Consider the following 15,505-nt stretch of genomic DNA (forward strand, 5'->3'; position numbering starts at 1 on the left):
AGATATGAGCTGGGCATGATGGCTTCTCTACACAGAGGGCAATGGATGCGTGCTTGATCAGAAATTATTCCTCTCCAACTGTAGACCAAAAAAATGTCACTTGCTTTTCAAAATATCACATAAGGGGCAACTCAAAACCAGATTTTTTTATGTTGAATATTTGCCCTGTGTAGAGTTTAGCACAATTTAAATGCCTCAACTGGCAGTGAAAGACTCAGATGCCTACTAGTGGTGAGTAATTTTTTAATGCAGTGAAACTCTTCACTGTAAATGACATTAATCTTCACGAATAAAAAAATTGAGGGTCACATCATGAATGCCTTGGACTCTGTATGCCTGTGGTAATTCAAAAGGTATTTTTGGTGTGGAGAAATTTGTTTTTAATAGTCAGTTTTTTGGAAAGCATAACAATTTCAGTGGTGGAATTGGAAGTGCTAGGTTAGTGGTTGGACTCAATGACTTTAGAGTTCTTTACAACCTAAATGTTTCTATGATTCTGTGATTCTGTATTTAAAAATCTGAATTATAAGAAGTCTTTTTGCAATAGTTAGGACCACAGCAACTTCTCAAGCTTTCTTTTTTTTAGTTTATAAAGTATTTTCAATTATCAGAGGTGTTCCTGGGAATAGACAGTAATGCTGTTATTTATCTTGGTCTTCACTACAGTGGATTAGATTACTGTTATTACTTTTTTAACTCCTTTCATGAGAAGCAGTGTATTGAACACAGTGTAAAAGTTTTCTTAGATGAGAAACACAATATCCATGTTTGAGTCTAGCTCTGCCAGATTTTGCAATTCAGGCTCAGTGGAATGATCTATTTGGTTATTGTTTAATGAACAATGCAGAGCGTTAAACAAACATCATAGGATTGGAAGAATGCTGGAGTCTTTTTCCCATGCCTTTTTAATCCCTCCACCTTACCTGCTTGAGTTTGCGTATTCCAAAGAAATAAAATCTTTCGAAGCTTTCTAGAAAAATGTTATTTTTATGATCTCTCCCAAATGGCTGCTTTTCATCCTAATTTTTTTCGTTCTGAGTTGACAAGCCTTTCATCTTGATCACTGACATTTTTTTCATCTTCTGCATTTGTACCCTGCTCTTCAGATCTACTCAACAAGTAGCTGTCACTGTCATATTCCCTTGCTGTCCCACTGCACTGTATAGGCTGTCTTGAGTCCCAGCAGCACATTTTTTTTTATTCTGGGTGTGTCAGATCTCATGGCTTGACAGTTTTAAGGCACCTTTCACAGAGGTATTGCAGTGTGCAGTGCTGGTCTCTTAACTGGCACCTTAAGCACAACCACTCATCTCTTTTATTTATTTTATTCATATTTTAGTATTTCGCGCATACTGCAATGATTTAGTTTGATTTTTTTCTCCACATAAGCACTGTGTGTTCCTAGATCTGCCTGCAGCACCCATACAGGTTCATTCTACGTGGTTTGCTGCTCTGAGTCTTCAGACCTTACACAGCCATGGATCAGCCAAGGCACTGTCCTCCATCCTAGACCCTGGTTCAGTTGTTGCTAGGTTTGATGGATTTCTCACTGGGATGCAGGTATGGCAACAGTCACTGACTTGATTTCCTCATTCTTTGACATCTCTTTCCTGTCTTCCACTTATGATCCTTCTTTATCAGCATTTGTCTGATTTAGAGTGAAATCCCCCAGGGGCAGCAGGTGGCTGCTAATTCCTGTTTCTGGGGAGGGGATGGTGAACAGATGTGTGGAGAGGTGAGTGGAGGGGCCACAGCCCTAACCTGCCTCTCCTGGTGCTTCTTAATTTAGAAGTAGCATGTGCAAAAAAGGTTATTTAAAATTAGCAGGTAGTACATTTAGAAGATGAGAGCATATGGGAACACTAATGTAGCAGTATGAGAAAGCTTGTGAGCATTTGGATACATGTCTCTTTTGTAATTTCTTTTGAGCGTTAAGCCCCAAAATTTTTTTGATAAGCAGTGCATAGTATGAATTGATTCCTGGAATGATTCATTTCCTCTTTACCCTTCTTTTGTCAGATTGTTCTCTACCTTTCTTCCATTATTATTGACACCAAGTAATGATGCACAGATTTCTTTTTAGCCCAACAGAAATTACTGTTTTCCCCTAATCTATTAGGGGAAATCCATATTTTTTGCTTCATTCCCTAGAGCTTCTGATCTTGTCCATTTTCCATTTGTGCTTACACTGGTCTCAGTGCCTAAGTGAAGGCTTGGAGTTCCTTCATTTTAAATTAGGGTAAATCTTGTAGGTATTAATAATGTTGGTTTTGGGAACCATGGCAGTGCTGCAGGCATGGTGGTAACAGCAAAAAATATCTCTTGGCAACAGAAAAGAGACAGCTTTTGTAATGCTTAGTTTCTTTTGAAGAAGTTGTTAGTTCTGGCTGTGATTGGTTTAAATTTGCATGATCAGCTCCCTCTTTGTCTTGTTTGAGTGAATCAAAGCTTCACTTGGACATGTTGGTCAATTATTTGCAGTTGACTTTATGTCAGTTTTGCTTTCTAAGTCCATGTGAACACAGTGAGAGTGTTAGTGATATCTGGAATATTCCTGACAAAATTTTAATATGCTTTTATATGTGTTTTTAATATTCTTTGTTTCTGCCAAGTGAATGTGGATGCTGTCTGGATGTTGTGTAAGCATGCTGAGCTTTTGTCTCTGAGTTCACCATGCACAACCCTTTCTTAAAACCTTAGAGCATCTGGGGTGTTGGTTGTCATTTGATATGGGAGCACTTCTCTCCTTTGGCTCAGACGTTAGCCACAGAACTCATACAGTGTCAAAGGATGGAAGAACACTTTCCCAGCAGCTTTGTGTGGCTCACCTGCCACTGAGCATTTGCCCGTGTCAAGCGTGTTTCTCTCCTGAGTTGCACTTGGCTTTCAGGTGGCTTTGTGCACTTACCTTGTGAGTTGTGCAGAGAATGTGATCCAGAGCATCTCAAACAAGCCTCCTGCTGAGGGATCCATGGAGGAGCAGTTGCTGGGCCCTTTGGTCATTCCAGTTAGTGGTTGCTTTGTAAGAAATATGATACTTTGGGCGGAACACTGTCCTTGGTTTTGGAGTCCTTGGTTTGAAGTCAGCCTATGCAAAGCTCAGTAAATGTATTCAGCTTTTCTTTTAAAAAGGAATTTAGTCTGGGATATAATTTCTTTTCTTCTTTTGGTTTTTTAACAACTCAGCTTTTAAATTTCTCTGTATAAAGATGACTTGTTCCATGGTACCTTTACAACACTGCCCAAATCCTTTTTCAGCCTTTTCTAGGATGCCAACTGCCAGAATTTCATCAGGAAATGCAATGAAGCTTTGGTAACCATGATGTAGGTTTCCACGAAGCTCTTGTATATTTAATAATTAGTTTAGCAAAAGAAATTTTGAGCCAGAGGACTTGGTTTATAGCTGTAGCAAATAGTTCCTCTTTTCTTGGGCTTACCTGTAAATCACCTTTTTAATTAGACTGAATAGTGCTATTGAAAACCAGCATCTCTGTACATCACTGACTGTGACTCACTCCAACGCAGTCTTCAAAAATAGGAATTGAAGCTTTGTTCTTGCTTTTTCTTTAAAATTTCAAGATCCGGTTCAACACTTACTCAAATTCAATCTCTGCTTCATAACTTGCTCTTTTCTGGGGTTGAGATTTTATTTCAATCTTGTCCTTTGCATGTGTGGCACAATAAATGTACACATGTACAGCGGCTGCACTGTAAGCCTGGGGTGTGGGTGCTGCAGTAGGAATCTCAATGTTGCCATTCCTTGCTCACTTGCTCCTGTGCCTTTGATCTCAGAGATTATTTGCCAGTTGGCCCAGCTATTGGTGGATGCTGGGGCTGAGTTCACAGTTTGTGTCCAAAAAAGCATGTAGGCTTTAGGCAGGCTTATTAAGTCCAAGTGAATGCACAACCCATTTTGCTTGCCACAGACAAGAAAAAGAGGTTGAACAGCCCTTACTGAAGAAAAAAGCTGTACCTTCTTGCACTCCAGTAAATAATTTCTCTGTTAAGAGCATTGAAGCACATTGCATTATAAAGCAGCAGCCTTGGAGACTACACAAAATAAGTATGTGTACTGAAATATATATTCCTAAATAGAAATAGATACAGAAAATAATTTTTTTTGTATTTTAACAAGTCAACAAATTGAGGCCAGACAGTTCAAATTACTGAAAGTAATTGCTCCTATTATTTGTTTGTATAGATGTATGCAAACAAATATGTATATGTATATATGTATTTGTTTGTATATATGCTGTATATATGTATTACTATGGAAACAGTGAGCTCTCTCATTCTTCTTGTTTCTTTTTATAAGAAAAAAAAAATTAAAATAGTTCCTTACTGGTTGATTTTTTTCTCTAAGTTACTGATTCACATAAACATGCTTAAAAGTTCTCAAGAATGTGATACTGAAAGTTAGATTCTCTTTCTTGCAGTCCTTTTTGCTATGCTTTCCCACAGTCATTTTGGTTTTTTTTCAGACTTTCTGGAGGACTTTTCTAGCACTTGCTTTGCAGCACTTTGTAAGGCAGTTCAGTGATGACTGTGATATTAATTTACAAAAACATTGAAACAGAATCTGTTTTCAAAAATACATATATGGCCTTTTTTCATGAGAGTGGCACTGGTGACATGCTTCCTTTTCTCACTGCTGCTTCCCTAGAGAATTTCCTGCTGGACCACCTTACATGCAATAATTTATTATTGGTCCATATTATTATCCACCAGTTCTGTCTCTGTGGCACAGATCTGTTCCAAACCTGGAAATAAGAACAGTGCCTAGGTACTAAAGAGCAAGTCTGCTTGTTCCCCAGTTTTTGACCTTTCCCTACTTCCCCTTCAACTTCAGTATTTTTTAACCCGACTAAGTAACAGTCCTTTTGTTCTTTTTGCCACACAACAACATCTGGAAGCCAAAATATTTGACCTTTTGGATGTTTTTTGTTACCTTTTTATGTGTCTGTCAGTACTGTGAACCTTTAAAACCCAACCCAGAGCCTCCTGAGGTCAGTAGGACAGTTCCCATTCTCCCTGGAACATTGTGCATGGTGTCCTGAGAACAGTCACCCTTTCTACTACACTTCAGCCTTTCTACTGCCCTTTTAGTGGTAGATTGTTGTGTACTATGGGCTGAATTCTAAACACTATCTGGTATTTTCTTCACCACAAATGCATAATCCAATACTTTTTTTTTACAGTGCTTTTCATGCAACTTTCTGTTAAGTTGAATATTGTCATGCTCTCTGAAGAAAATCACAACTTGTAGCAGGAAGGAAACTTGAATCAGAAGTCTCCAATTTACTTTTTGTTAAAGAGAATCTTGATGTTTTCAGAGAAATTCAACATTACATATTTTAGCCCTACATTTATAGGATTAGTACATACCCATGAAATTTTCAAACAGTGCTTTGAAGTGTATGTGACTAGATACTATGGTGCTGCTCACCATGTGCAGTGCCACTCTGGGCTTGAGGACAGTTAAAAGAGAAAATAAAAATATGCATAAAACAACAATGGATAGAATATATATTTCCTTCCATGAGAAGGTAAGCAAAGCAACCTTATGAGGTGATGTTGAAGCTGTGAGGGTCACAGTTTTATGCTGTTAGCTGTGGAGGCAGAGCTATATGAGACCAAAGAGTATAACATGTTGCACCATTTGAGGAATAGGTACAAAATTCTTTGTGGTCTATTGAAAATTTTTATTTCTCAAAATGGTGCCTTCAAAACTGGAAAGAATATTTCTAGTTTCTTTCTTTTTTGCATAATGGAATAAACCACACAAAACCCCACAGAAACCCACCTATATATACATATGTATTTCACTTAATGTTAATAATAAATGCATAGTATTTCTTACACTGGATTTAGTCAATGCTTTCCCACCAGAGGTAGCAACAGTGATTCCACTTCCAGCTGTTGTCCTCAGAAAGATTAATGAGATCTACTAAATTGCTTAAACCCATATCAAATAGAAAAGACTCTTCTTTGTCTTTTCTTTAGATTCTTTCCTGTCCTTACATTTAGTTTAAAAAATTCTATAAAATTTTCAAGTAGATTTTTCAGTCCTTTATCACCTTAAACCCCTTATCCAGATGTTTTCTGTGATGTGATAATGAAACTCAGCTGTGCTATTCCTGACCACAGCTCTCCTAGTAACAGTACTATTTTTATTGATATTTTTACTAGTAAGCCCTTATGCTTCTTTTCTGTAATACACTATTAGCAGGGCTATAAATGTAATGACAAAGCCAGTAAACCACAATTACATAGTCCTCTTTCATATGTTTTGAGAGAGCTCATGTCAGTTCTGTTTGTTAGTGAAATGTTCAAGTAGAAGGAACATTAGTAGATTTGCTGCCAAAATAAATTAAAATTAGCTACTTCAGTATGACTTAACTATTGCACAGCTCAGACATCAAGAGCAGATTGCTTTAAAGACATGTTTATGTGAAATCCAGCATTGCAAAAGATGCCCAAGCTTAGGAGCAGGTCAGTCCATCTTTTTTCACCTTCCTCTCTCTTCTTTTATACTTCCAATCTCAGCCTGTCAGCATTCCTGCCATGCTGTGACTGACAGAGAGGGCCTCTTTCCAAATTCAGTGAGCAGCTCTCATACTGAATTTTCAGCAGTTAGTGGGCAGCCTGTGGGTGTGACAGAAGCCAGCTCAAAGGGGCTGGTGAGCAACAGGTGTGAAAGTTGCCTGTGCATTGATGATCCTCAGCAAGCAGTTGAAGATGTTTAGTTGTGATTTTACTGGGTTAGATTTTATAACTAGAACATTACAGTCAAAAGTTCTCGCTTGAAAGATGGACTGTGAATACCAGGGTGTTTTCCAGATGTGGAATATCTGACAAAAAGAAAAGCATGTAGATTCTAGGGACCTGTAGAGATCATTTCATCCAGCCTGTTTTTGGAAGCCAGACTGTTCCCAGCACATCCCAGCAGCCATGTATTTGTTGGAGTCTAGAAACCCTTCAAGGACAGGAGTTTGCACAGCCTCTGTAGGTGACCTCAGGGAGTGGTGGAGCTGCTAGCCAGCCTTTATTCACAAGCAAAATGGAGCATAGTTAATTCGAGTTTTGCCTGCAGAGACACTGAGATTAAATGTGGAAATTATTTGCATGGCAGGATTTTGCATAAGTAGGCCTCCTGTCTTTTCCTGACACTGCTGTAGCTGTCCTTGTGCTTCTGCTCTGCTTTACTATGTTTCACTTTTGATAAGAGACTTGCCTCACAAGTGTGTCATATTCTGAGACATCTTCTTAAATACCAAACAGATCTTCAAAATAGCTAAGAAATTACTTTTAAATTGATCAGAAGGACCAAAGCTAATAGCGTTTTTAGGACTCTAGTGAAGTCAATAAATACATTTTTCTAAAGTCTGTGTGATTTTGTAAGCAACAAATTGCTACTAGCAAATTATTAAACTTACAGAGTACATACAATCACATACTGGAATGGCCTCTGTAAAAATGAAAGGTTTTAGTACATTCAGGAGCTGAGGAGAATATTCCCACTTCTTACCTTAGGCTGTGCTCCCTCAGTGGTTGCTGGAAAGGTGAGGGTGTCTCCAGAGGTATGAGGTAGGATTTATGCCTGTTGATGCCCTGCTGGTGTGAATGTGAATATGGTCCTACGTCTGCCTTTCTATGTGTACTACTAATTTCATACTCTGCTGCTTTTACTGTGTTTCCCAGTTGTTCCAGAGTGACACTGTGACTCTCCCATTAGCTGTTTTCCCTGCCTGGCACTGAGCCCTTGCACTCCCTGGTTCAGCTGCCCAGGTCAGAGCAGTGACTGTGTTGGTGCTTGGCAAGAGCTGTGACCCTGTGGGCAGTGACTCAGAGTACTGGGATGGCTTAGTCTGAATGGGGCTGTCCTTCTTGACTCACCCTCCAGAGGAGCCTCTTTCTCTCTGTTTAATAAGAAGGAGACTTACAGGGGGAAGGCAGGTGCTGTATTCCCTTTGGGTCTGTCAGCAACTTCCATAATTGCATAAACACCCCTGTGCTACAAGGCTAGCCATGGAGAGAAGACCAAAACAGTTCAAAAAGTGAGGGCTAAACCAGATGAGGCAGGGAAGCAGACTGGGAGATTACCCTGAAAAATTACCCTTTGTGGTACCCTCACCGCCAATAGCCAGCTTGCAGTGCACCTTCCTGGCAGAGCTGTGGCTACCCAGACTAACAGATCCTGCAGAATGCAAACATAACCATCAGGTACAAGCCAGGAAATTGCTTTTGTCTTGGTACACTGAATATTCAGATTTCATTAGAGCTACATGTTCAGTTCCAGAATCCACATTTCCTGGTGGAAATTCAGACTATGTACAGCCTGAACACTGGTCAGGGGACTCTTAGGAGGCAAATGTTGAACAGTGAAATAGGGATCAGGCAGGAACTGGACCATTCAGTGTCACAGTGTGACACTAACTTGATCTGGCAGCTAGGAGTGAAAGTAAAAAGAAGTCAGTGCTTCCTCAGTGAGGGCATCATTAATTATTTACATGTGTTATATAAGGAGGTTGTATATTCAAAGCTTCTTGAAGCCTTTTGGGAAAGGCAGTATTTTTTTAAAGAAGGTTCTAAGGCATATTCTAGTGAACCTTGTAAGATATCTGTGCTGAGAAAATCATCACATCTTAACATATAGCCTAAAAGTGTACAAGAACAGTATTTTTGTCAATTGTTCAGAGTATTATTATCTTTAATACTGTTGTTTATATTTTGATTTTACTGTTTAAAGGTTAGTCAGGGCATGCAAATGTCAAGAGTCCTCTGAGCAACTTTCCTAATGGTTTGTTGGAGGAGACACTATCCTGTGCTTGGCTTTGAAATTTGGCAGGCATGTCTGATCTGGGAGAGGGCTTGGACATAGAATTTCAAGTGATGAAATCCAGCTGATGTTCAAAGGAAAAGTCTACTCCCAGCATGCTCCTAGGAGGCCCCTGTGGGAAAAAAAGACACTGTGAAAGAAAGCAATGGAAATGGTGTGTTATAAATTCATGTGGTTTTACCTCTTGTGCAAGTAAATTCAGGCAAGATCAGAAGTACAGGCTGTTTACCAGCTTTGTCTTTTTTGTCTTCCTGGTGCTGATGTGCCTGAGAAGGTAAATAAAATCTGCCTCTGCTCTTGAGGAGTGTAAGATCTGAAGTCCTTACTGGAGCAAAATGCCTGTGGAGTTACAGGGTTGAATCCTTAACTGACCTTGCTGGAAACTATATGCACATCGTATCAGAAAGTGAATCACATTGTGGGCTCATCTACTCGTTACCAGCTTTATTGAGAGAGATTCCTTATCTTGGCCCATTTCTGGGCAGGTGGAGGTCTTTACTTCCATCAGAGTTTCCAGCAGGGTTTAGGAGGAGCCTGCAGGTCTGGGGGAAGCCCTGAACACACCGTGCCACAGTCACCTTCTGCTTCAGGGGAGGAGCAGAGGGGCCGCTGCAGCAGTGAGCAGGGAGGGTGGTCAGGCTGTCTGGAGATGGAGGGGAATCAGCTCCCCAGGGTCCACAGGCAGGTGTGCTGCTCTCCTGTGGGAGTTCACCCACAGTATTAAATACAAATCAATGGCCTGTTAAGGTTTCAATAGCAGGAAAGATGAAGGCAGGCAGGCAATTGGCTGGCACTAAGCAGCCGAAGAGCATCCCACTCTTCACCAGGACTTTTCCTTGTGCCAGGAGGGTGAGCTGTGGGTTGGGTGGATCCTCCGAGTGTACAGCAGAGCTTTGCTTGCTTTGACAGTGAGCACCAGTGTTTCACAGGCAGCTCTTCCATTCTGTGGTAGCAAATATTTTGATTATTCAAAAGGCTGACACAGAAAAAGCTTTCTCTACAGCTTGCCCTAGTTCTGGAAAATTTATAATTTTGCTCATGTTTCTGGATAATAGTAGTCGAAGGATTGGAAGTTTTACATTACTTAAAAAAATAAACTATCAAACGAGAGGGAATACAATAAAATAATTCATTTACTGTAGCTGTAGTGGGATTTCTCACCTAGTTATTATTATTATTGGTGTATCTAAAGGTTACAAGGGGTATGAGTAGAGAAGAGCTATTCTTCTTTGTGCCAGGCTTATTGGCTCTTTTGAAAAATACCCTGTTGCAGTGAAAGCTGAAGTTCTTAACAGTAAAACAAGGATATGTAGATATGGCATAATCTGATGGTACAGTGTCACCAGTGTGATATCACAGGCAATGTTGGGGGGTGGTAAATAAAACATTTTTGTGCTATTTTAGTATGTATTCTTTAGCTACCTTTCTCCTAATTGTAGTTAGTTTTGGTTAGTTTTAGGGTTTTAGTGCCCCAATTTTTAACACTGTAGTTTAATTTTTTCATTGTGTAAAGTTTTATCAGCTCCTGTGGTTCTTCCAGGCTGCATCTCTATAGTTTTGGATGTTATTTCTACATAAATTCTCCCATAAAAAAATAGATCTGTGAGGTCTGCAGAACCTGTGCAGGTATTGCAGTAACTGTATTGGTAGAGAGATGAGGTAAATAGTTTCTTGTGGGTTTGGGTGGAAGGTTTTGGGAGGGGACTTTGCTTGGGTTCTGGTTTTTTGTTTTGAGGAGGTTTTTGTTCTAACAGAAAGTTTGGAAACTAATGCCACATACAGAAACATCTAAGTGGAATGATCATAATTAAAAACAAACTGTGCAAGCTGTCACTTATTTCTGAATATACTTGATTATTAATGTTTGTGTGCTTCTAAAGAGAGGATGCTTTGGACACAGCTGAAGCAGCTGCTTAAATGCAATTCAGGAGCTCATTAAGTAGTGCTGATCCACTGTCCTGCAGGTAATATTCACCCAGCCTGCAGAAGAGACTCCAAACTGGAGTTAGAGAAAGATAAACAGGTGCTGATCTGGGAGGAAATTGCCACCTTCTCTCTTCTTTGTGTTGAGTTATATTGTGATGTCGGTGGTAATGGAAAGGATAAAAAGTAAGCTAAAGTCATGTGGGCAGCAATCCTGAATTAGTCAGGATGAATGTAAGGACAGGCTGAACAGCTTATTAGCAGTTCTCTCTTTCCTGCTATTTTGCTAGGAACTAATTCTGAGTTACAGAAGGCAGCAACGAGACAGCAAAAAGATATGCCTTTTGGCTTGATTGGGATTATTTGAAAGAATTAAATATGATTAAACTGGATGAGGTGCTTTGCACTGTTACTGCCCTTTGTGCCCTGGGAGGTGTTTCTGGCAGTAGGCTGGGTTGCCCCTTGGCTTGGCATCATGCCTGTCACTTGGCAGAGGCCTGGGATGCAACACCTCAGGCTGCTGGCTGCTCCTGCAGCCTAATACACACAGCTGGCTCTGGACAGTTGGCAGATGTGGGTACCTTGCTTGGGACTGAAGGCAGGACATGGAAAAATGAGAAGCACAACCTTGGGACAGATGAGTGAGGATAGAAAAACTGCCCAGGCATGAAGGAAGACTGTATCACACAAAAGAAGTTTTTCTATTCTATTGAGGGAGCAATAATTTAAAAAAGCAAAAGCTGTTCTTTCCTGCTGAGGGGAGGTGGGCAGAAAGTTCTTAGATATGGGGTGTCCCTTCTGTCTCATAAACATGCAGTCATGCACTGACTTTTAAATCAATATGCCCATGCAAAGCTCAGTACAAAATGACTCTTGACCTACATTATGAACAGGGTGGAAGAGGTAAGTGCAAAACAGTCATGCAAATTATTTGGCTCAGTTGCAGGTACTTCTTTGGGTTTCATGTTAGCTAAAGATAATGCATCAGGAGAAGAGTGCAATGGCATAATTCAGATGGCAGCTTTCATTTTGTCCTGGGAAAGAACAATTAGATGTCCTCAGGAGAGTCAGGGTAGTGTGTTTGATTTTGTTGTGTATCAATTAAACCACCATGACTTTTAGGGGAACTGCAATTACTCCAGATTACATGGAACGTCATTACATGAAGTTGGAGTTTGATATGTGGATTTCATTTAAATTCAGACTGCTTACTTTGCAGTCAGTTGTTAAGGGCTGGAGTGTTTGCATCCCTGGAGGTCAGGACCCTGGGTCTGTTCCCAGGGTGGCTTGTTGATGCCCTGGAGTGCTGGTGTGCCCTCAGAGGAATTCAGCTTTAAACAAAAGCCGTCTGTGTATCACCCACTCTCTTCTAAACCAGGTACCTCACAGCCACTTGTCAAGAATGGAAGAGTTCTATGATCATGGTTGCTTTTAAATGAAAGACAATTTTGAGGAACCTGTATTAATTCCAGTTACATGAAATTCCTGACTTCGTGCATGTGGGCTGTAGGTTGTTGTCTTGTTGTTCAGATATGGGAACATTTCTTGAAGGAGAGCATGTGGCCCATGCTTGCTTTGCAGCCAGTGTGCACCACACAACATTTGTGTCTCATATGTAACTACATGCTGCAATACTCCTTAACCTTGCTAAAGGAATTTGTCTTAGCTAAGAATTTTCATTATGTGGCCCCTGATTTTGTATTTTGTCAGACAGAGTACAGCAAGTATTTGCCTTTTAGTTTGCCATAAGGTACTCAAGATTTCTTCACAAAATGCGTGAAATAAATAGCTTCTCACCAGGCTTCAGCCAAGGCTGTACATATCACTTACTGTAAAGAGTTGTAGTTCAAACACTCTTTTATTCTGCTAACATTCTTTCTTTTAATCTGCTATTACTAGTTAGAAATGTTGATGTTTTACTTTTCTCTTCAGATGACACTGGCTGTCCCAGTAGCCAGTCAGTATCTCCAGTTAAGACTCCTTCTGATGCTGGAAACAGTCCAATCAGTTTTTGCACTGGTAGTGATGGAGACTTTTCCAGGAAGAAATTCAGTCCAGGGTCAATGAGTGAAGGAAATACGCAGCTGGCTCGATACAAGAAGGAGACAAAGACAAGCCTTGTAAAGCCCGGTGAGTAAAATTCCTTTCATTTGCTTAATTACACTTTCTGATTGACTGGTATATTTACAGGTGTCTACATACATAGACACCTGTGTTGTGCCACCTGTCATATCACTAATGCTGATAGTAAATAAAAGAGGTGGCTGCTTTCTGTGGAGACACCTGAAAAATATGAAAACACTATTATTATTGTCCTGTTCATGGAAATATAATCAACTGACATCTTCTCTTTTTTTATGAGGCTCGATGGTGATATCAAAGAGCTGAAATGGATTTTATTCTGTTTCATAGTAACTTGCACACATATTTCAGTGCCCAAAGAGAAATTACTCTTAAAATAAGAAAAAAGTCTTGTGATATCCTTAAATTTATTGTTAGATCCTGCCTAAACTTTGTGCTGCCAGGTTCTGGCAGCCCTGGGGATACAAGATGTCTGACATCTCTCCCCTGTGTGTGGAAGTGGGGCAGATTTGGACCTGTACTGCAATGGCTGAATCAAGAGGGTATCTCCCAGTGCTTTGGGCTAATGGGCCACCTCAGACCCCCAGCTAAATCACCACCTGCTTGTCACAAAATCCAAGACCAAATACTCAGATGTGCCAATGGTTCCTGTAATTTTAGTGAGTTGATATAAAATATTTTATATCATTTGATTCATGTACAGGCAGCTCTTGATTACAATGGTCAGGGTATTTGGGCTGCTGTTTAATTAATCATGGAGACAGAGTTGACCCTGTACATAGCCAGTGGCAGAACTGACATGGTTTATGAGCTCAGGTACCTCCTGGCTATATTGCTTCCAGAGTCATTTTATCTCTGGAAGCAATATAGATACTTCCATGAAAAACCAGTTCAGATTTGCCAGCACCATGTTTAATCCAGAAACAGTGGAAAATCTGTTGCAAAATCTCTTCACTGGCTTGGTCATTGGAAGGGTTGATTAAACCTGTTTTACCACTATCCCTGCAAGTTATTTGGCTCATTTCTTAGCACCATGTTACTTGAGTGTTCCCAGTCTCCCACTGCTGTGCATAATGGGTGATAGGTAATATTTTTTGCAAGGTTTGCCGTGAATGTGGTATATGACAGTCAAATCTGCAGCTGTGGCTACCACAACCATTTTGTTTGTGAATATGAATGTCGCTTAGCAAAATGTGAATAATTAATCCACAAATTTTTTCCTTATGAAGAGTCCTATACTCATGGAGAACAGTTATGCACCTTTTTCAATAAATTAATTCACTGTTTTCAGTTTTACACTTTAATTGCCTTATAATATGAAGTTATTAGCCTTTTGCAATATTCAGCAACCAGGTCTGTTTTACAGAGTACTTCTGTGAAACAGAAGTTCCTCTTGACAAATATCTCACAATTCTTTTGTGAAAAGTTGTTCAAAATCATGTCATAGTGTGAGAGCTGACACAAGTGAGGCATGTCAGACATAGACACCAGGGGACAGCTGTGTTTCATTTTCCTCAGTGCTGGCCACAGGGGTTAATGTGATTTTCTTCCATTGCTATCTCATTCCATGGCCTCAGGTGGACCCAGTCTCTTCCTCGTGACCTACTTGCACATGAATTTCTGGTGACTCAGTTAAGAAGATGTAGCCATTGTGCAAAGAGGAGGCATCACCATGTAGCAAAACACGCAGAGAGTAACCAGGGATCAGCAGAAGGGAAGTGGGATATGGAGGAGAATAACAGCAACATGTCCTTGCCATATATAAAAGAAATTGTGTGTAATTTTCTCTTTACCAAAAGCCCTTCTTGATTTATAGAGATTATATCTACTTCATATTAATCTGAAATAGCTTGTGACAATGACTACAATAGCAGGAGTCATATATGAGAGACAAAAATCTAGCCTACCACTGTTTTTTACCATGTCCCGCACTACATTTTTTACACAATTACATCCATCTCTGTGGACCTTCAAAATTCCTGTCATTTTGCTGAAATCTGTCTGCTTCCAGTATTGTTTTCTTGGAACATGCTGAATCTCAGAAGAAACACTTACACAAATATTTAGATAATTCAGGAAATGTCAGAAAGGGATAGCACTGAGAATGAACCATGGGATGTTTTTGCGCTGTTCCCAAGCTCTGATACTTTTCTGCTTCTCTAATAACATCACTTCATCTTTCTTTTCTGTACTTCAGAATGCAAAATACACATAGACTTTTCTTCCTCTCAAACAGCCTAAGGCCTTGTTATGTGAGTCTAAGCCATCTTCACCTCTTGAAGTATTAACAAAATAGATTAGGCTATCATTCATATTTTATGTAGTTTGCATAGAGTACCATATATAATCCTGAAGTGCTCTTGCTAGACCTATAAAATATTTATAATAGTGGAGAAGTTATTCATTGGAGAGAGATGGAAATGGTTTATATTGTGCATTAAATCCGAATCACAGCAGTGTAGAAGTGAATTTGGCTTAAAACCTGTGCCTGCTTTCCCAGGGAGGGATGGAGAGAACAGGAACATTAACGAAAATAACAGAACATCCACTCTCAGAGATAGCTACAAGCCTTTTAATTTCTGGATTTTAGAAGTTAGTCCTTCTTTTAGATGTGATTCATTTACATAATATTAAAAGCAATACAAAATGTGTTGCAGAAAA

The 15,505-nt window shown here is 39.8% G+C and overlaps 1 protein-coding gene across 1 annotated transcript in view; it reads left to right on the forward strand.

Moving 5' to 3' along the window:
- Positions 1-15,505, forward strand: part of SYBU (syntabulin) — a 40,181-nt gene that overhangs the window by 1,038 nt on the left and 23,638 nt on the right. Inside the window, exon 3 of the mRNA XM_064706597.1 lies at positions 12,695-12,892. Within this exon, the coding sequence (XP_064562667.1) occupies positions 12,695-12,892 (198 nt within the window). The remainder of the gene's footprint in view (positions 1-12,694; positions 12,893-15,505) is intronic.

The sequence above is a fragment of the Zonotrichia leucophrys genome, chromosome 2 (genome assembly GCF_028769735.1).
Source record: "Zonotrichia leucophrys gambelii isolate GWCS_2022_RI chromosome 2, RI_Zleu_2.0, whole genome shotgun sequence".
NCBI lineage: Eukaryota > Metazoa > Chordata > Aves > Passeriformes > Passerellidae > Zonotrichia > Zonotrichia leucophrys.